Below are 18,853 nucleotides of genomic sequence, written 5' to 3' on the forward strand. Positions count from 1 at the left end.
GCATTGGCTCTGGAAAAATGAACTCACATGGGTCAACATACATTTGCATTAGCGCAAGTAGGACAATGAAATTGGGCAATACCCCCTAAAATTGGCATTTATCATCATACAATGTTAACAACTTAACGCAGGGACCAGTTCATGAGTGCATCATACAACTCTTTTCATTAAGTTTTATCTGCAGGCCTACAAACAGTTCCTTCCACCAGCATCTTCATCTTGAGCATCATATTCCACCAATTCTTAGCATGTAAAACAAATAAAAGGTGACTCTGACAAAGATCTGCTAGTTTAAAACATGATATAATTTTTACTAATTAAAATTAATCGAATGAAGGCTTCAGACTGTTACTCTGCGCACTTTTCAACAGTTTACCTCACTGTGAGTGTCACCTTTTACTCAAGGGTGACGGTAGCTCATTTCCTCCAGTGATTTCAGCTCACGAGCGCCTCCCTGTGGTCTGATTTTGTCAGGAAGTTGTACTCAGCAGTAGCAGGTCAGGAGTGCTCAACCACTCATTTGGGCTGTCTTAAGTAAAGTAAGCAGATAACTTTATGCAGGAAGATTACAAAAAGATTTTTACATTTTTGAAAGAAATGACACTTCCGTGTTGTAAAACGGTGTCATTAAAGCATGTTCTTTGCCTTTTTTGGCCCTCAGCACTAACAGACAAAGGAGACCAAAGGAAGGTAGCATACACAGGCTACGAAACACGGTAAGGTCATGACATACAACCTACAGAGGTGCTGAAAAAACGCTCTGGCCTTATATGATTGTGAAGTGTTTCACATTTACATGTTTCTCAGGTAAATCAGTCTAATTGACCACCACTGCTCTTTAATTGGCCGTTTAATGGGCTTCTACGTGTCTTGATTCTCCCGGTTTAGCGTACTTCAATTAGTTGCCCCCCCAGTCGACCATATTGCAAACTCACACACACACACGCACGCACGCACGCACACACACACACACACACACACACACACACACACACACACACCAGTGAATAAAAACATTTGATGTCGTCGGCCAGTCTGTAGTCAAGGACACTGTGGATAGAGAGTGCAATCAATGATCGGATTCACACATTCATACTTTTGACAAGCTTAACCTGCAGCAAAAACGGCTAGCAGCTGATGGACTCAAATGAAATTTGCAATTTTGGAGAGCAGTGCTGGCACATTTAAAAATACCAAAAAAAAGATTGGACTTTTAACCTATTTTGAAATGTTTGTTTTTTGAACGTCTGTTCTATTAATCCGAGAAGATGAATGCAGGTCTCATATTTAGTGATTATCATCTCACAGCTATGTCGACTATCTAAATAGAGTCAAGGAAAATCTAATCTTAAACCATTCTGTCGTCAGAAAATAAAATGTAAACTGCAGTAGCATAATATTACTTTTAATTAAGAGGACATATTCCTGTTAGTAAATTTCAAAAAATACACTTATTGTGAGATGCACCTACGCCTCTGCCTAAAGTGATGCATTTGTTGAGCCTTGAACATTTTTTTTTCTGTTTTTCTCTTGTTTGGCAAATTATAAGGCAGAGATGAGGGATTTCAAGGACGTGTGGACTTCAATTTAATCGAAGAGGCGGAGAGTGGAGTGGAAGAGTGACACACAGAGGAGAGAAGTTCATTATTCTGCTGAAAAGGAGACCAATGGCTTTCACAGTCGCCATGGTAACTGGCCTTTCTTTTGCCGTCAGACCTATGATAAGGTACTTCACAACATTAAGCACAATTATTGCAAGGTAAAAGGAAAAATATTACTTTCCAATGCTAATAGATGTTAGATATTGATTGGCATGGCCATTCATATAGAAGTGTGCCCCAACTGTTTCACCTGCCTGACTCTCTGCAACCTTTATTGAAATTTGATGGAGGTGATGCTGGATAGGCCTTTGTGGCACTGTGGGCTCCAGCTGCTCTTGCATCTTCACTTTAGCTGAATATTAGAAAAAAAACACTTTACTCCTGACAGCAAGAAGATGAAGACTTATAACAGGTAGATAAAGCAAGGAAGCTGCATAAAAACAACACTAGTTTCAATTATTTTTCTTTTTAGTAAAAAAAAATCTGGCTGAATGTTTCTTTTTTTCTCCATCTTCTTTTGTTGCAAAAGGTCTCATAACATAAATACTAAACACCCGCTGCTTCCCATCATTAGCATGCCATTCTGTTGTCAAGTGACCCTGCTCGCACTGTTGCACAATGGCGGGTCGGCCTTGGCAGCACTGAGGTCAGCTCCAAGCACAAGTCCAGGCCATGGGGGGTGGTTGGTTTGTGGTAGCTTGCTTGGCGAGAGGATGGAGGATTAGCATAGTGTAAAGCATGGGCGCTTGTGCGTGTGTGTGTGTGTTTGTGTGTGTGTGTGCGCGCGAGGAGGGATAGGGTGGTGGTGGGGAGCAAATTGTTTTAACCCCTATTACAGCAACTGCATGGCGCTTCTTATCTAGGCCGCTGCAGCCACTCATTAATATTCCGTACATATGGCAGTGCTTTCTGTATCATTGTCTATTAATGGGAGGGATAATCGCTCATTCAATTATCAGGCAGTCAGCAAAAGACCAACTGTGCCTGCACACCCCTGGTTCACACAGTGGCACAGCCCAAAACAGAGGTGTGCCAGTGTGAAGGTGAGAGCGATAGCAGGGATTACAACATATTAGCTACTTTAATAAATCAGGCGCTGGGAATAATGTGAAGCAAATAGGGATCTGTTGGCAAACAAGAAACATGCCTGAACTTCGTAGCAACAAAGCAGAACAGGGCAGTATCTTAAACCTTCATCCTGTTCGATTTAAAAGTCATGCACAGCTCTCTCACACATCAGTGTCATGGCCATGATCCATGTGATGGATGCTTTTAAACACTGAAGCGAGTCCTTTGTGAAAAGGCCGCCGATAGCCGCGTGGTGGACTCTGACGGCTATGCTGAATAAAGCTTGACCCTGATGTCTGCAGGCCAAAGATCTGTGAAGTGATCAAATGTAACGTTGATCCCTGTTGATCTGTGCTTGGTGGCCTCAGGACCCTGTGCTGCCTGTCTCCCTGCTGCCGGGGCCACGGCCTGGATATGAAGGGGTTACTGATAATAGTGTGACCTCTGGCTGTTTGACCTGAAGAGACCTTCTTGAGTCAACACAAGCACACACAGAGCGAGAGAGAGAGAGGGAGAGAAGGAAAGAGGGAGAGGTGGAATAAGGTTGTTTAGTTATCCAGAGTTTCTTCAGGAGGTGGGCCAGGAGATTGAGAGTGCAGAACTGTTGCAAGCGGGGGTGTTTTGGGAGAGTGTGAAAAAGATAGGAGGTGAAATGTTAACAAAATCTTATAAAATCCGTAGTTTGATAAATTTTCGCATTTTGAATGAACCGAAGGCGGCTATGGCTGTGGAGGGCCTTTGTTGGAGGTCCCATTTTCTCTGGCAGAGCAGCACGCTCACAGGGTCAGCGAAGTTACGAAAGTAATTAAAGCTCGGTGATTCACTGCCTGCTGCAGAGAAAAGAAAGCAAGCTGTCATTCTGATTTAGAAAAATAAATTACAATTTTAATAATGGGGGAGGATGGGGGTGCGAGAACGTCTAGAGCCTCGGTGTGTTGGGGGGAGGCGGGGGTGGGCATGTTGGCTGGGAGGGGGGGTCGAGGGGGTTGCTGGCTGCCTACTTATCAATAGTTGCAATTTTTTGAAACCGCATCGGTAGTACATTGCGAGAGCACAAGTGCCCTTAAAAAAAGAAAACCCTGGAACATTAACATACTGATTTCATGCGCATGGCAAAGGGCCTGAGCCAATATCAGAGAGGACTCAGCACTCCTATTGTCTGCCGGGACTCTGGTCCCCTCTGATATGAAAATTCAATTATTTTATAACTAGATCTGGCGCTGCGTTTTGACAGTCGACAGTAGCGCCTTGCCAGCTGCATCAGTGTGGGGGACCAGAGGCTCCTGATAGCGAGAGGGAGGCCTTTCAGACATTGACATGTTTTTGGGGGACAAGATTGCCTAAATGTGTTGCATTTAAGGACTGAAAGTTAATCTAATGCACCACCATTATCTCACTCAGGTAATTCCAATACCATCCTCAATCTATGTTTATGCTCATGCACGCAGCCGCATACTCACACATCCATTCATTCTTCAGCACTTTGAATCTGATTCCCAGGCTTTCTGCATCCAAACAGGTAATGTATTTATTTATTTTTCTGCCGTGCAAATTCTCAGGGAGCTAAAATAGAAGTTGTTTTCTAAGAGACATCAGCAGTTTCTAGGTCGTAATTCTGTACGAAGACACACAAGAAAGCATACCCAATATGACATCGTATTTGGTGTCAAAAATCTTTATTTATTTAAAAAGGAACAGTTTTCCATGTACTTGTGTACTTTAGCATTGCTGTTTACAAATAGTATATAGAGACGGTGGACAAATTAAAGGAAAAACATGAATAAAAGAGTGGAAAAACATATCAAATGCAGTTGCTTCTGTGCACCCTGGCAAACCAAATGGGTTGGTATGTATGAAAATGATGTGAATAAAATGCTACGGCCTTTACAGTCACCAGATCTCAACCCAGTTTCACACCTGTGGAAGATTTTGGAGCAATGTGTAAGACAATACTCTCCACCACCATCACCATAAAACCAAGTGAAATAATATAAACTTTCATCTTCAAATCTATTATGGTGATTTCACTGACCGTCTCTGAAGCTATGACTTTTTGGTATGTCTTGCAAAATAGATGTTGATCTCAATGATGTTACCTGATTAAAAAAGGTTTTCTATATATATAAACGAGGAAGTATCTTGTGAAGGAATGGTGTTCATTCCTCCAGTAGAGTTCCACAGACTTGGCAAAGGAGAACTGAAGCTGTTCTGGAGGCTTGTGGTGGTCTGACATCATACTAAGACACTTGTAGGGCTTCTTTTGTCCTTTCATTTGTCACCCATCTGTACATACAATAGCTATATTCTGAGTTACATACACTTTACTGTGAAATATGGACACCTTTCCCCCAATTATTTTACAGATATCTTTGTCTGAAAGCCGAAGAAATATCACGTTCTCTAAGTGTACTGGTTGTTCAATTTCCTCCATGTTGATTCATTTACATTAGTACAGACACTAAAACTTTTGAGGTGCTATCCACCGAGACACATAAGCTGGCCTATTTTCCGAGTTTATGGGACAAATCCTTTCATTACCTCCGTGGCTCATTGTGAGTGTTCTGAGGGGGGTCTGTTAAGATTAGGGAACAGGAAGCAGCCCCCTGGTATGGCCCACTCTACTTAGACCCCACTGTGTTGAGCTTATTAACCCAGCCTGGGAGAAGACGTACCTGCCTCCCCTCATTAGGCCGTGGTGGAGTACGCGCAAAGCCTGCAGGAGAATGGAACATTAATTAGTATTCTCTGCAGGGGGAACTGCCATTAGCACTTAATTAGCAGTAAGAGTACCATTCAGTCGAGCAGCCAGTTAGTGTCTAACACAGTATGTTCTGTGTCTTTTTCCCTGTGTGTCATGGTAAAACGCTGATGAAAGACCTGGTTGGTTGTGCGTGTGTGCTGAGCAGACTGCTTCTTCTGTATACATGTTCCATATATATATATTTTATGTGTTTTTTTTCCTCCATATGTAGCTCATAGCTCGTCAGACGAAAGATGTCACCGCTTTTTGTCTTTATGGTTTATTTCTGCAGAATTTTTATTTGAATACGTCTGGAAGAGAGCCATAAACCCCTTTAAAATGAGATGATACATCTCGAGGGATTTATTTTGATACAGTTGATTTGATTTTGATAAAAGCTTATTTTAAGGCCTTGTAAAGGCCAATGTACCCAAGTCAGGATGTCTCTATACCCTTACAGATTTCACTCTGTGTACTGCCCTCTCGCTGCTGTTGACCTCCATGAGGGCAAACGTTGTCGTCTCATCAGCCTGCACAGCTCGGCCCGGGGTGGTAAAGTGGGCGATCAGGGGATTGAGGTCAACTTTCCCCATTGGTCTCAGGGAAGTTCCTTTGATCCGCTGAGTAGGCATTCTTCTCTCTTTTCTCTGTGTTCTCCGTCCAGCACCGTCACCACCGAGGAGGACAAGGGAGGCTGTTAACCCACCTCAGTCCACTCCTCTGCCTCACAGATCCTCACTCTCCCCCTGCACTCACCCCTCCTCCTTCACCGCCAACTGCTTTTGGGAGCTCAGGCCGATGGTGGTGGTGGTACCTTTCACTTCCCGAAATCTGAGAGGTGGAGAGCTGTCATTTGCCAATTTGGCCTGAATGGGGCGGACAGCGGATTGAATGTCGTTTTCCCACCAGGCTGCGCTATCCAGACCAGCAGGGGAGGGAGGGGGATGCAGGTAGCGGGGTGTAATGCTAGAGTAAAATTAGAGCTTTGATGGCAGCTAATAGTGTGTGATGGGTGGCGCTGACGTGGATTTCCAGTAAAGACGCCACAGGTTCCTTCTCTCTCGCTCTTGCTCTCCCTGTCTCTCTCTGTCTTGCAGCCAAACACTGACACACCTATAAGATTATGTTGGCCCTGCCTTCCTCCTCAGAGCTGTAATTTCTCCTTGATCAGTGTAATTGCACGTCTCCAACTCCAAGCCTGCCTATGTCATGAGGGCCAGACCAGTCCTGTTTCCATGTGTCCCCGCTTCTCACTCGCACACACAAACACACATGTATGTAATCACACATACGCACATTTATATACACAGAGCATTTTTTGAGCAAGTAAAGTCTCTACAGTGCTTTCAGTTTTGTTACTAAAGTCCTCCTCTTTACATTAGTATATGACACTGTAGTAGTAAGTGCTGAAATTATCCTGTCCTGGAGAACCCGAGCCCCTTTCCCAGCTGAAAGGTAAACTTAACATTGTTTTATCACATTTTTAAATGCAGAGGATCTTTATATGCTCTATAATGACAGAACGTTTTACAGAGCACTCCCAAATTTGTTCATGCATAGCCCATAAGACATATAAAACATAAAATATTCTCTTATTTGTGTAATGACAATGCTTTATGGTCACATCTGTATTTTGTCACCTTCATCAAAGGGATAAATTACCACTTAAGTACTTTTCTACCCACTTGGTTTAAAGTCAGAAAAAAATGTTTTGCAATTGTTTTACTTTTTTAAAAACTTTTTTTTACTTATACAGCATTGGTATATGTGGGAGTAAGCAAAGCCAGTAGGGTTAATCAATTAGTCAGTTGACAGAAAACTAACCAACAATTTTTTTAAATAATTGATGAATGAGTATTTTACTACCTCACACTGGGGGAGATGAGTATGCACAAAACACAACACCGGGACCTGCTTCAGGACTACCAGCCGTGTGCACACACACACACACACACACACTTACACACATAAACAAACACACACACACACATACTACAATAGATGTTTTGATAGTTTCTGAGGAACGAGCGGCACTGTGATGCTCTGACATATGGAACCTTAAAGGCTTCTTAAATATCCATATCAATCTGCACGCTTGTCAGCTTGACAATTAGGGAAACAGAACACCATTAACAGCGTCAGGCAGTATCATCCTCATCTGTGAAACATTAGAGAAATAGATGGCTCTCTGGAAGACATTCCTTTGGACGTTAGCCAAGCCAGTACATAGTTTAAATACAAAATTTTGGTAGTTGTAATATTTAACTGTTGGACCTAAATGTTGGGTTTGACACACGTGTTCTCGGCTTTATATTTTGACAACTCTACCAGAGTGTTATGTGGGGCTGGAGCTTCCTTGTTCGGTTCAAGAGTCAGAAATATAATATCCTTTTTAAAGTGGATCTGATTGCATTGATTTCATTGTTGTGCTCTTTCTTGGTAATGCGTATATGCTTGTGACCATGCAAGGTGATTGTTCTCTTTCTGCTGCACAGAAAGCATTGTACTCTGCTCTCCCGGGATGGGAGATGTTTTGTTTTTTTGAGCTCTTTCACACCAGCTCTCCCTCCTTTTTTTTTTTTTTTTTTTTTTTTAAAAACACAAAAGCCCACTCTCCTCTCACCCAGCGTGGCAACCCTTTCAAATGGGAAGCTCCAGGTCAGTTTCCCTTGCCAAGTTTTGCAGCCTGCCATGTTGTCTATTCTGCTCAGCTATTTAAAAAATGTTGAATATCAACAATGGCTTTCACTGGTGCATTGTCAACTTTTGTATGAAGCAATCTTGGCTGAATGAGATGGGTCCCAGAGCCGGGAGAGCTCAGCTGCAGTGTGCACTACCACACCAGTGACTGCCCGGCACTCTCGCTCTTGATATATTTCTCGGCTGCACTGGGAGCTGCCGTGGTGCTGGAAACCCCCTCTGAATGGCTGTGGTTGTCTGGGCTGAGGCTCTGGGCTGTGGATGTCACTGCTATCTTCCAGTCCATGGTCCTGCTGCTTCTGGGCCAGCTGATGAAGGTGTGTCTATCAGAAGGATTGGGAAGCAGCAGCAGCCTTGGGACCAGTCAGAGCTTGGTGAGTGTCCTCGATTTTCTGGCCAGAGTGGGAGGAGGTTAGTGGTAAAGCGAGGAGAGAAGAGGGAGGGGGCATTCAGGGAGATGGTGCAGGGAGCTTTGTGTTCTGTGAGTTGTGTTTACCGCCTCTGTTCAGGCATATATTTGTTAAGACATAGTCTGATTTAACCTGTGGAAGTAACAAGACATGTCATGTCACCTGTTGAGCTAGACACAGTAGAATTAGCTTAACTTATGAAAAATGTAAAAGTCACACCTCTTCTATCCTGTTGCAAAAAAATACTGACACAGACTCAAAAAATCTGAACTCATGCTTCACCTATTTTATTTGCCAACACTGTAACAATGTTCAAACTCCTGAAAATACTAAGGGTTTGTCCTGTCCGAGATGCACACTGGATGCATTGGTGACTTTATGCTGAGCTCTGTGTGTTTGCACAAGCACATACATCTATGTTTGTGTAAGTGAAGAGAAAGATGAAAGCAAAAATGAGAGCTTGCTTCCAGATAATAGTAGCTTAGGCTCTTTGTCCTGCTGTCAGCCAGGAAAGGAGCGAGGCTGGAAATCATTCCAATGCAGCGGCAACATCTTGTAAGTTTCATTGACATATCAGTCGATGAGGCAATGAGCCGTTGTCTCCTATGGTCTGTATGTGTGTGTGTACAAATAGGTGGCACACTTATTTATTAGATGTGTTAGTAAAGAGTGATAGTTGACATAAGCGAAATGGAAAAGTGTCATTAGTGCACCACGATCAATTGAGCTGCTGACAACAGATGCAGTAGCTCTTAGTTTAGAAATTACATTAAGAATTGACTTAGTTTTACGCTTTATTATTTTATTTTGTACACCATATTCAAAGGTTAGAACAACATGAGATAAGACACTAAAATTTAATATAACATTAACAGCCTTAGAGGGATATAGATTTCTTTCTAGCTCAATCAAAAGGAAAATGTGTTTCTCACATTGCCACTTAATCAGTTCCAATATGTAATTTCAAAATATTTGGTTTGGAAATTGGATTTATTTGTCACATTGAACACCAAATGTTTTAATGTTGATTCTTTATACTGAACTGGCTCTACAATGAACATGCCCTCATTATAATTTTGTCTCACATTCCTCATATGATAATTGGTTCATGCAGTAAAAGAATTTACTTAAGTGGGATACGGACTTGGCGAACCTCACCTGAAAGCTCTAAATGTTACAATCCCAGTAAACCGAGTGGAGACGTCCTACCTTCTCGAGGACCTGTGTTGTCCTCTGTCTCACCTCTCTGAGCTCAACCCAAGGCAAGGTGACCAAATTCATCTCAAACCAGCCCATCCATTATCTTGTCAACACAGTCACAGTTCCCACCTTAGTTTGCTCTTCTCCCAGAAGACTTACTCTAATGAAACACCCAATAATCACTGCACTCATCTCGTCATGCTCAAGGTAATTAATATATTTAGAGGGCGATGGCTAACTCTTAATTAAATTATGCCTCTTTTAATGAGACCTTGACTGGGACTAAATTTATGACCACTATCTGCTTTATCAAGTGCTTTGCACGCAACAAAGATTTGTCATTTTCTCCCAAATCACAGCTAGATTCCACACAATGGTACTCATGATTTATATATCAATTTATGCTTGTTTGTTTCTTTATTTAAGGCTTAATAAATTACCTCTTGTAATTACCTAACCTAGTTTTGGGTTCTTTAAAGCCCCAATTAATGCTCAGCTCTATCGCTGTTACATATTCATTTTGGAGGAGAATACAGATAACAACTTGGTGGCATTAATCATATTACAAAATTGGGTGTATTTAATTAATTAAAGTTACACTGCAAATTAATTGTGCATTCTCACAATATTATCTGAAACTAATGAAGGTTTGACAAAGAGACTGTTTCATTTTTTAAAAGGGGCTAGATTAGTGGGATCTCAATTATGGCTAAAACAAAAGAGGGCTGCTTGCTTGGGCATGGCGCAAAGCAAAACGTGACGATTCAGCACTTTCTTCCAAACAAAAAACGGAGAAAGTTTCCATTGTTTTTGGAAAAACTGAACATGGCAATGATTCAAAAGATACATGGAAAATAATGAGTGCTGTAATTAGCCAGTTAGGCAATAACAGTATTTAAAATGATCATCATATAGAGGTGCTTGATAATGCCATTCATAGACCAAACAGCAGGCATCTGCTTGCTGACAGAATATCATAACTTTAATGCTGCTGCAAAAAAAGCATCTGGAGGCCTAATTTAAACTGTGTTCTCTTTTGTTGCACACATACCGCATCTGGTATTTTTCAGAGTGCATCATTTTCAGAAAAAAACTACTGCACAGCAAACCCTTGAAACCAGCAAATGGGATGTAATATGATGTGTCTATACGATAAATGAAGATTGCACAGATTAGAGCCTCAAGTGGGTGCTGAGCTTCAGTTGCGGAAGTTTAGGCAGCAGACTTTGTTCCTGAGCAAACACAGAAGTGATCATGTTGCACACTAGATGGCTTAATCCAGCCTCACCCAGTGGCTCAGAAGCAAAACCATATTTATCGAAATTTTCTGCTTAATTTAAACTGAATTGAAATTAGCTTTCAGTGGATGGGAGCTTATAATTCACAGTAATTTAGTATTTTATTTTTCATTTAACGCGTCATATACCAAATGTTTTAATATGAATGTTTCTCCTAATCTGTTAAGTAAACGTAAAGAGTCTTTGTCTAAGAAATGACTTTGAGGAGCTAATAATCATTGTATATTCATTTAATAATGCTTCCACCAATGTCCTCTCCTGTGATATAATTTAATTTGCTTTTAGCTTCATTAGTCAATAACCACAGCAAAAACGCTTGTGTCAATTACGGGAACTCCAAGGGTCAGTGAGTATATGAATTTTTAACTGCACACTGCTGCACATGATTATATTGAGTAGTCTTGTAACAATGATTAACCCTTGGGTGTGGATGTGTGTGTGCCCAACTGAACGATTTTGCATGCACTTATGTGTTGAGCATACTTGATCAAATGTGTTTGAAATGTGCATCCCTAGATGATAAGCAGACACAAGCCAAAGAGGGTGAGGTGATGAAGTGAAAAACTATTCCCCTGGCTAAGTGAGATGGAGCAGAGTGTTGGGTGGTCACGCCTTGTCTGCTCATGACAGTGGCGGGTTAAAGAGATTACACTGGGTCTGTGTCAGCCGCCTTGGCCTTGCTCACACAAGAACATAATGAGGAAGGACATGCTTGGCCAGCCAGGGAAAAAAGAGGCTAAAGTTTGAAGCATTCTTCACAGACAGCTACAGAAGGCAAACAGCTTTTTGCATGTTGTTTTACTAGCCGAGGTCAATAAGTAAGATGGTTAAATTCCACAGTGCTGAGCAAGGTGGCTGTTGAGTGCAGACATATCACTTCTCTGCTTCTCCCCCACCACCGTAACACACACACAAAAATTACTCTATAGCGGAGGCAAGAATGCAGTGTCCTCCATCAGCCTTGAATCCTCCTGACTAACTTGCAACACAAAAAAACCCCACTAAAGTTCTCCTGAAAATCGATGCATCTGTCCTTTGTGTGTGTGTTTTTGGTTCTTGTTGAAAGTTTGAGTGACAGTCCCTTCACCTAATGACTGAACGTAGGCGCTTCCACTGCCTCAGATGGGCCCACAGAGATGATCGTCGGGGGTTGCATCCCAGCGTGTGGTAAGTTTACTGATCTTCCTGCTTCGTCCTTTCCCATCCTCTCTTATGATGACTACAAAACTCCATATACAGCCGTTCTGTGATGGAACACCTGAGGCAAAGTGGGCGACACAGAGAAGATCACATTTCTCTTGAATATCAGTGCCTGGCCTCTATTTATTCTCTGTACTGATGCACATACAGTAGACTTAACTCTTTCTTCTCCTGTCTCCTCTTTGTCGTGAACACGTTCTTAATGCCGTCAAAGAGTCTAAACATCATCTTCAACTAACCTGAATATTAAATTCAAAGTTTTGGCCAGCTTTTATCTGGACCAAATTGGACATATCTTTTGTAAAATATTACATTTTTTGACATAATTTAAAGGAATCTTAGTTAGATTAAATAATATAATTAAATATCTTCAGGTCTAGTTATATAATATATATTTGCTGCAAAAGAGTGCAAAAGTATTCACACATTATGTATCCCAGTAGAAACATCTATTAGTTTAATGAAGTTTCAAAGTAAACCAAAAACTTAGGTTAGATTATGTGAAACTCCTGTCCCTAACAGATCTGCCATGTATAGCCTGAAAGATGCTATTTGTGAGTATAATTTAAAGTATGTCTTCTGTTACCTGTTGCAAGACTACCTTGTAATATTGATGTCTGAATTTTCTAAAGCTGCATCCAGGAATGAAAAAGCATTTTGCAGAAGCCTTTGGATTTATTTTTAGCAATTATGAATTTTTTGACACAAATTAGTGAGCCATTATTAAAGAGTCTTTGTAAAAAAAATAAAAAAAAATAAAAAAATCAAAGAGGTGATATAAAACAGGTTCAGTGGTTTAAAAAAACAAAAAAAAAGATCCGACAATGTAAAAATTTCTCCATTTTTTTATTAGGATCTTTTTTTTGTCAGTGACAACTCTTATGGGTCAATAAGTCAAATTACCACCAGGAATACTAGCCCTGTTTTGTGAAATAAAGAGGTGATAATAGCAGCACTTTTATTCCTTTAAATGACCCGTGAATATTATTTTACCTGTGTTGAACTGGGAGGACGCAACTATTCACGGCGGCACAATAGGAACAGCAGACCGTGCGTAAATTGCATCTTCATTTGCATTCCTCGTCCAAAAATCATGCAAATCTTAATGAGACAGTCTCCATTGTGGCTGTAATTGAAAACCCATTATTTGTTAATTACTGTTTCTCAAAGGCCTTGTCCGCAGTCACTGAGCTGAAACAAAAAAAAGTTATTGATTGTGGAGGTCGTGGGGTTTGAAATGGACACGTAAAATAATGTTTTAAAGAGGCGACTTTCGAAAAACATCTCTGTCCTATTTGGGAATTGTCAAAAATATGATAAAAACAAAAACTGTAAACGCAGGCTATAAAGAGACAAGGGCAATAAAAAAGCAATAAATTACAAGCTATTATCAGCTGCTTATTTGCAGCTGAATGGCAGACATGCAGGGGCTGCGTGTTGTATAATATTTAAGTTGAGCGCATTTTGTCCGTCATGAATTGAAATGGTCTGACCATAAAGCTCTCTTGACAGCCGGGCAAAGGATGCGGAAATGCAGTCTGCTGAACTGGTTTCAAAGGAGGGATTAATGGACTTGTGTGTTAAATAATCGACCTGAATATATATTAATTCTCATAAAGCTCTTTGCAAATATATCTAACATTACGAGTTGTTTTATTTTCTAGGCCCAAAGGCCAAGAATTATACGTTTTCTTGAACAAAAACCGTTCGTTTCGGTGATTCCTGTCAAATTTAGTCACCAGATTTAGTGCTGTCAACATAAATGTCCAATTTGAACAAAGGCCCGGATTTTAATAATTAACTACAACGAAAAAAATAGTAATCACAATTGTTTTCTCCTGAGTAGTCCACGGTGTGAGAGGAAAGTTTGCTTTCAAGCTACATTTTTAACATTAAATTCTCTAAGATTGAGCTGGTCGCCTGCAGGTTATATCCTCCCATCAGGACATCCTCATTTTTTCCCAACATTCAACAGTGGTATCCTGCAGCCGCGCGCCCTGAGAGTCCCTTTGGGCCGTCAGGCTTGTTGAGTCTGAATCAGAGCAGACTGTGCTGGTGGTCCTCCGTTCCTTAATTAGGAAATTAGCTGCACAGAGGCCCTCATTACCAAACTCCGGGTTACACTCCTCGTGTGTTTCTCCCTCTCTCTCTCTCTCTGTGCTACCGGTCAATTTCCATAAGAAGATTACAAGCGGATCAGTATTGAGATCTGCCTAGATAAACAAATAACTGGTCCCCGGGAATAGATGACTGCTAATTGGACGTTAGTTTTATTGCTCCTGCTCTGTTTGTAACGCCCCATTGAACGCGAAAATTAAATTCATGAAGTGATGTCTTCTTTTCAGCCGATTTACTACAATATGGCTGGGGGACTATAGGCTTTGACTCCACTCAACAGATCACTTTTCTTTCAGCTATTTGTGCCTTATATTTGTGCTTAAGTCATAAATAACTGTTAGGCTGTGTTATTTATGCATGTTTTAGTATACCCATGTCTGTAATGGCTGCAAAATACATTTTATATCCTTACTCTATTTTGATATCTTGACATTTTACTTACTGAAAACGGAAACTTCCAGTCTTGTGATTGATATCGGTGGTTAATAGAAGCAGCTCATTAAACCCTTAAAACATAGAGGACGCTGATGTTTCATTGTTGTCACTAAATACCCTATTTTCCAAACAGACGCTTGCGTTTACATCTCGGTAATAATCGATAAGCAACATAAAAATAGCATGTATGCTCATGTCCCACGGTTGGACGACCTGCCCCGAATTTAAAATATAATGCAGGAGGCCAACAGTCGATTTTAAAGGCTCTGGGAGGTGAAACGTTCTCTGATGCACATACCAGAACGACCCCTGCAGAGCTCATCTAAATACTGAGGTGTTAATAGTCGTTTTCGATGGGCGATCCGCTCGTGATCATTAGCAGGTGTGAGGTTTGCCCTGTTGGAGCAATTGGTTTCAACGGCGAGGCGGCGTTTCAGGTCGTTTGTAAGGAGACACGTGCAAATGAAGGCCACTCCACGGTAATCATTTTAATAACCATTAACACCGCAGAGAGAAAACAAGTCGGCAAACATGTAGCTGACTATTTTTAGGGCGAGCAGTCACTCACATGACCGAGCGAGCCTGTTTGCCAGCAGAGTCTCCCTACTAAACTTTTTCCGCTGGGATTACAGAGATAGCCCGTCCCCTCCACAAGAGGTCGTTGATGTATTAAAGTTTTGCATTGTGGGGCCCTTAACGCGGCGGAAACATCCACATTAACGTGCCATTAAATTGAAACCCAGTACTCTTGTCCTACTGTAGGTAAAAACATATGGAGGTAATTTTATGAGATAATGATGATTGATTTGCTTTTTTTAAAATCTAATCCGAATATTATTAAATTATACTGGTGGAATATTCAGCTTTACTGTTTCATTTCAACATTTAAATTTGGAGAATATTCTTCCACAGGACTGAAATAACATTGGAAGGTAATTGAATTATTTGAACCCCTCCGCAGGTTTGACCGTCCAGATGTTTAAAGGAAATTCACCCAGCTCAGAAGGAGACTGCAAAACTCCTGAGGAAAAAACTTTTCGCAGGTGGCCCAAAAAGTGCTCATGAAAATATTTAAGGCCATCTGTTTAAAAAAAACCTAACTTTTTTGTTGGCAAAATATATTTTGTGAAATTGTAATTAAAGCAACATGACATGTTTGGCAGCAGGTAGATGTGAAATTATTTTCCTCTGCCAAGGGCACGTTTTATTCCAGTATTCCCTTTACTTTTTACTTTAAGTAGCCTATTTGCGATCATTTTAGGTCGGTATGGCCTGTTGGGATTCGCCTCTGTAATTAATGTATTGACACTGATCCCTTGAAACGTTTGTTTCCATGCAGCAAATACACTACATAAACACCCTATACTCTCTTTCATACTAACTTTTTTTTGCCTGTTTGTCTCTTTCAGTTTTATTCAACTGAGTCCCAAATGTGGAAGAAAGTTTACAAAATAACCTATTTTTGGATGTCATTTGTTGTCAGAAATGATTTCAACAAGAAAAATAATCTGCTGCATTTTCCGTTAACCACTCACCTTCATTCTCAGATTATAAAGGTTGTAAATCTATAACATTTTGCGCTCCTGATGTTGAGCTGCGCCGTTTTAAAACTTTACCACTCCCTCCTCCCCTAACCAAAACACAGCGCTGTGTGCACCGGTTGGTTACGCGGTGGATATGGGAGCTGAGCGCTGATTGGTCGCCTGCTCCTCATTGTCATTCTGTCAATCTACATCACATGGTCCGGCCACTAGGCCTATTAACCGATGAGCTTGGCGAGCAAGTTTACAGACTTCTGTTTCAGAGCCGTGGGGGACAGAGCAGTTTTAAGCGGAGCGAAACCAGAAGCACCTGCAGACACGTTTGCCTCTTTGGGCACAACTTATTCCCCCATCTTCTTATGAGACTGGTCAGTATCTCTACCTCTTAAACTTCGGGCGCAGTTTTTTGAACTTTTTTCCGTGCCTGTGAGTGAACACTAAAAGCCGCCTGAATGTATAACATGATGGAAACCGAGATCAAGACCCCGCTCCCGCAGTCCAACTCGGGCTCGGCGCCGGGCGCAAAGAACAACAGTGTCAGCGACCAGGAGCGGGTGAAGCGGCCGATGAACGCCTTCATGGTCTGGTCCCGCGGGCAGCGGAGGAAGATGGCACAAGAAAATCCCAAAATGCACAACTCTGAAATCAGTAAGCGGCTTGGTGCTGACTGGAAACTTCTGACCGACGCTGAAAAGAGGCCATTCATCGACGAGGCCAAGCGTCTACGCGCTATGCACATGAAGGAGCATCCGGATTATAAATACCGTCCACGCAGGAAGACCAAGACCTTGCTCAAGAAAGACAAGTATTCTTTGCCCGGGGGACTGTTGGCGCCAGGAGCCAATGCCGTCAACAACTCTGTGTCGGTGGGGCAGCGGATGGACGGTTATGCGCACATGAACGGGTGGACGAACAGTGCGTACTCCCTCATGCAGGACCAGTTGGCCTACCCTCAGCATCATAGCATGAACAGCCCCCAGATTCAGCAGATGCACCGATATGAGATGGCAGGTCTCCAGTACCCGATGATGTCCTCGGCGCAGACCTACATGAACGCGGCTTCCACGTACAGCATGTCTCCAGCGTACACGCAGCAGACCAGCAGCGCCATGGGACTGAGCTCCATGGCGTCCGTGTGCAAGACCGAGCCGAGCTCGCCGCCGCCGGCCATCGCGTCCCACTCTCAGCGGGCGTGTTTGGGGGACCTGAGGGATATGATAAGCATGTACCTGCCTCCCGGCGGGGACAGCGCAGAGCATTCCTCCCTGCAGAGCAGCCGGTTACACAGCGTCCATCCGCACTATCAGACCGCAGGGACTGGCGTCAATGGGACGCTACCTCTCACCCACATCTGAAAGCAACAGAAAGAAAAGACTTCAGACTTTAAAAAAAAAAAAAGTACTTCGGATACTTGAACTTTTTGGTTGCTAACGAAACAACGTTCAACAGTTTTGTTCAAAAACAGTTTTTATCTCAAAGTTTTTTTGAGTTTGAGTCCATTTTAAATGAATCTTTAAATGGACCGAAACTGAACGTTGAGCCCATCAGAGTAAATTGCATTGCAAAGAGGCTTTTTATCACAAGTATAAGCAATCAACTTATGTAGAAGAGTTGGACTTCTATATTTTAATTAATGCCATATTTTCTCTCTATGAAAAGGCATGTGGCCTCATTACGAGAGGCTGGTGTGTTTCTGAAAAGCTGGATGGAAAGTTGGTTCATAAATGTTTACACTCATTTTTTAGAATGTCAGTTGTCTCGACTGTGTCCAAATTTTTGTAGTCTTTCTTTTCCTCCCCCTCATGACCTAGGTTAAAATGAAATGTTAAGACTGTGCGGGTCGCAAACGCAAGTTTTATTTATAGTAAGATGCTTTTTTTTTTTTTTCTTTTTAGCTTGTGAACCCGATGTTTTGTCACGTGAAAAATGTTCAAATTTGTTTTTGTAAAATTTTCTGTGATGGTTTTGACATTGTCATGTTTACTCATTATCCTGAACGAAAATGTTTATTTAAACTGACGTTTCTACATATTTTAAGACCATCCTCTATTCTTAAATGCTGAATAAATTTGTACGAAACATGACTTTTGACTCTTGTCTCTTATGTGTGTGATATGAAGTTTGGGTATATGACATTGTCTCCAGAAAAATCTCCAGAGTGCAGGTTGTATTACTGGGAGGCATAACATTAAGGGGTGACATTTTATTTTTATAGGTGATATGTAAAAGTCTTCAGACTCTGAATGGCAATCTGTTATTTTTTCACATAGATTTTGGTACAGTGGTCTTTTCACTTTAGCATCCCATCAGAGTATTCTTAAATCTTCCAGTTACTTTACAGGCCTTAAAATAGTGAAATAATTATCTGCTTTCCTGGACTGTTTTAATGGTTGTTTATCATTTTAAACCTCACTTAAAATTAAAAATATATTACATAATTCTTAGTTCTGTTTAATTTTTATCAGATATTTCTGGTTAAAAATACAGGCTCATTATTTTTGTAGTTGAAATAGGTGTCTTCATCTTTTTTTGACTGAGTTGG

The 18,853-nt window shown here is 41.4% G+C and overlaps 1 protein-coding gene and 2 long non-coding RNA genes across 3 annotated transcripts; 2 read left to right on the forward strand and 1 right to left on the reverse strand.

Moving 5' to 3' along the window:
• Positions 1-419: 419 nt before the first annotated feature.
• Positions 420-15,936, forward strand: LOC123957874. The gene is made up of 5 exons (XR_006821926.1): positions 420-539; positions 662-716; positions 1,550-1,726; positions 12,084-12,184; positions 15,732-15,936. It is a non-coding gene; the product is annotated as an uncharacterized LOC123957874 (long non-coding RNA).
• On the reverse strand, positions 11,274-15,044 carry LOC123957875. The gene is made up of 3 exons (XR_006821927.1): positions 14,778-15,044; positions 13,211-13,343; positions 11,274-12,275 (listed from the first exon to the last, which is right to left on the reverse strand). It is a non-coding gene; the product is annotated as an uncharacterized LOC123957875 (long non-coding RNA).
• A 326-nt stretch (positions 15,937-16,262) lies between the features above and the next one.
• Positions 16,263-18,395, forward strand: sox3 (SRY-box transcription factor 3). The gene has a single exon (XM_046030962.1). It carries the CDS (start codon positions 16,764-16,766, stop codon positions 17,664-17,666), a length of 903 nt encoding a protein of 300 aa, XP_045886918.1. The 5' UTR covers positions 16,263-16,763; the 3' UTR covers positions 17,667-18,395.
• Positions 18,396-18,853: the final 458 nt, after the last annotated feature.

The sequence above is a fragment of the Micropterus dolomieu genome, linkage group LG19, assembly GCF_021292245.1.
Source record: "Micropterus dolomieu isolate WLL.071019.BEF.003 ecotype Adirondacks linkage group LG19, ASM2129224v1, whole genome shotgun sequence".
NCBI lineage: Eukaryota > Metazoa > Chordata > Actinopteri > Centrarchiformes > Centrarchidae > Micropterus > Micropterus dolomieu.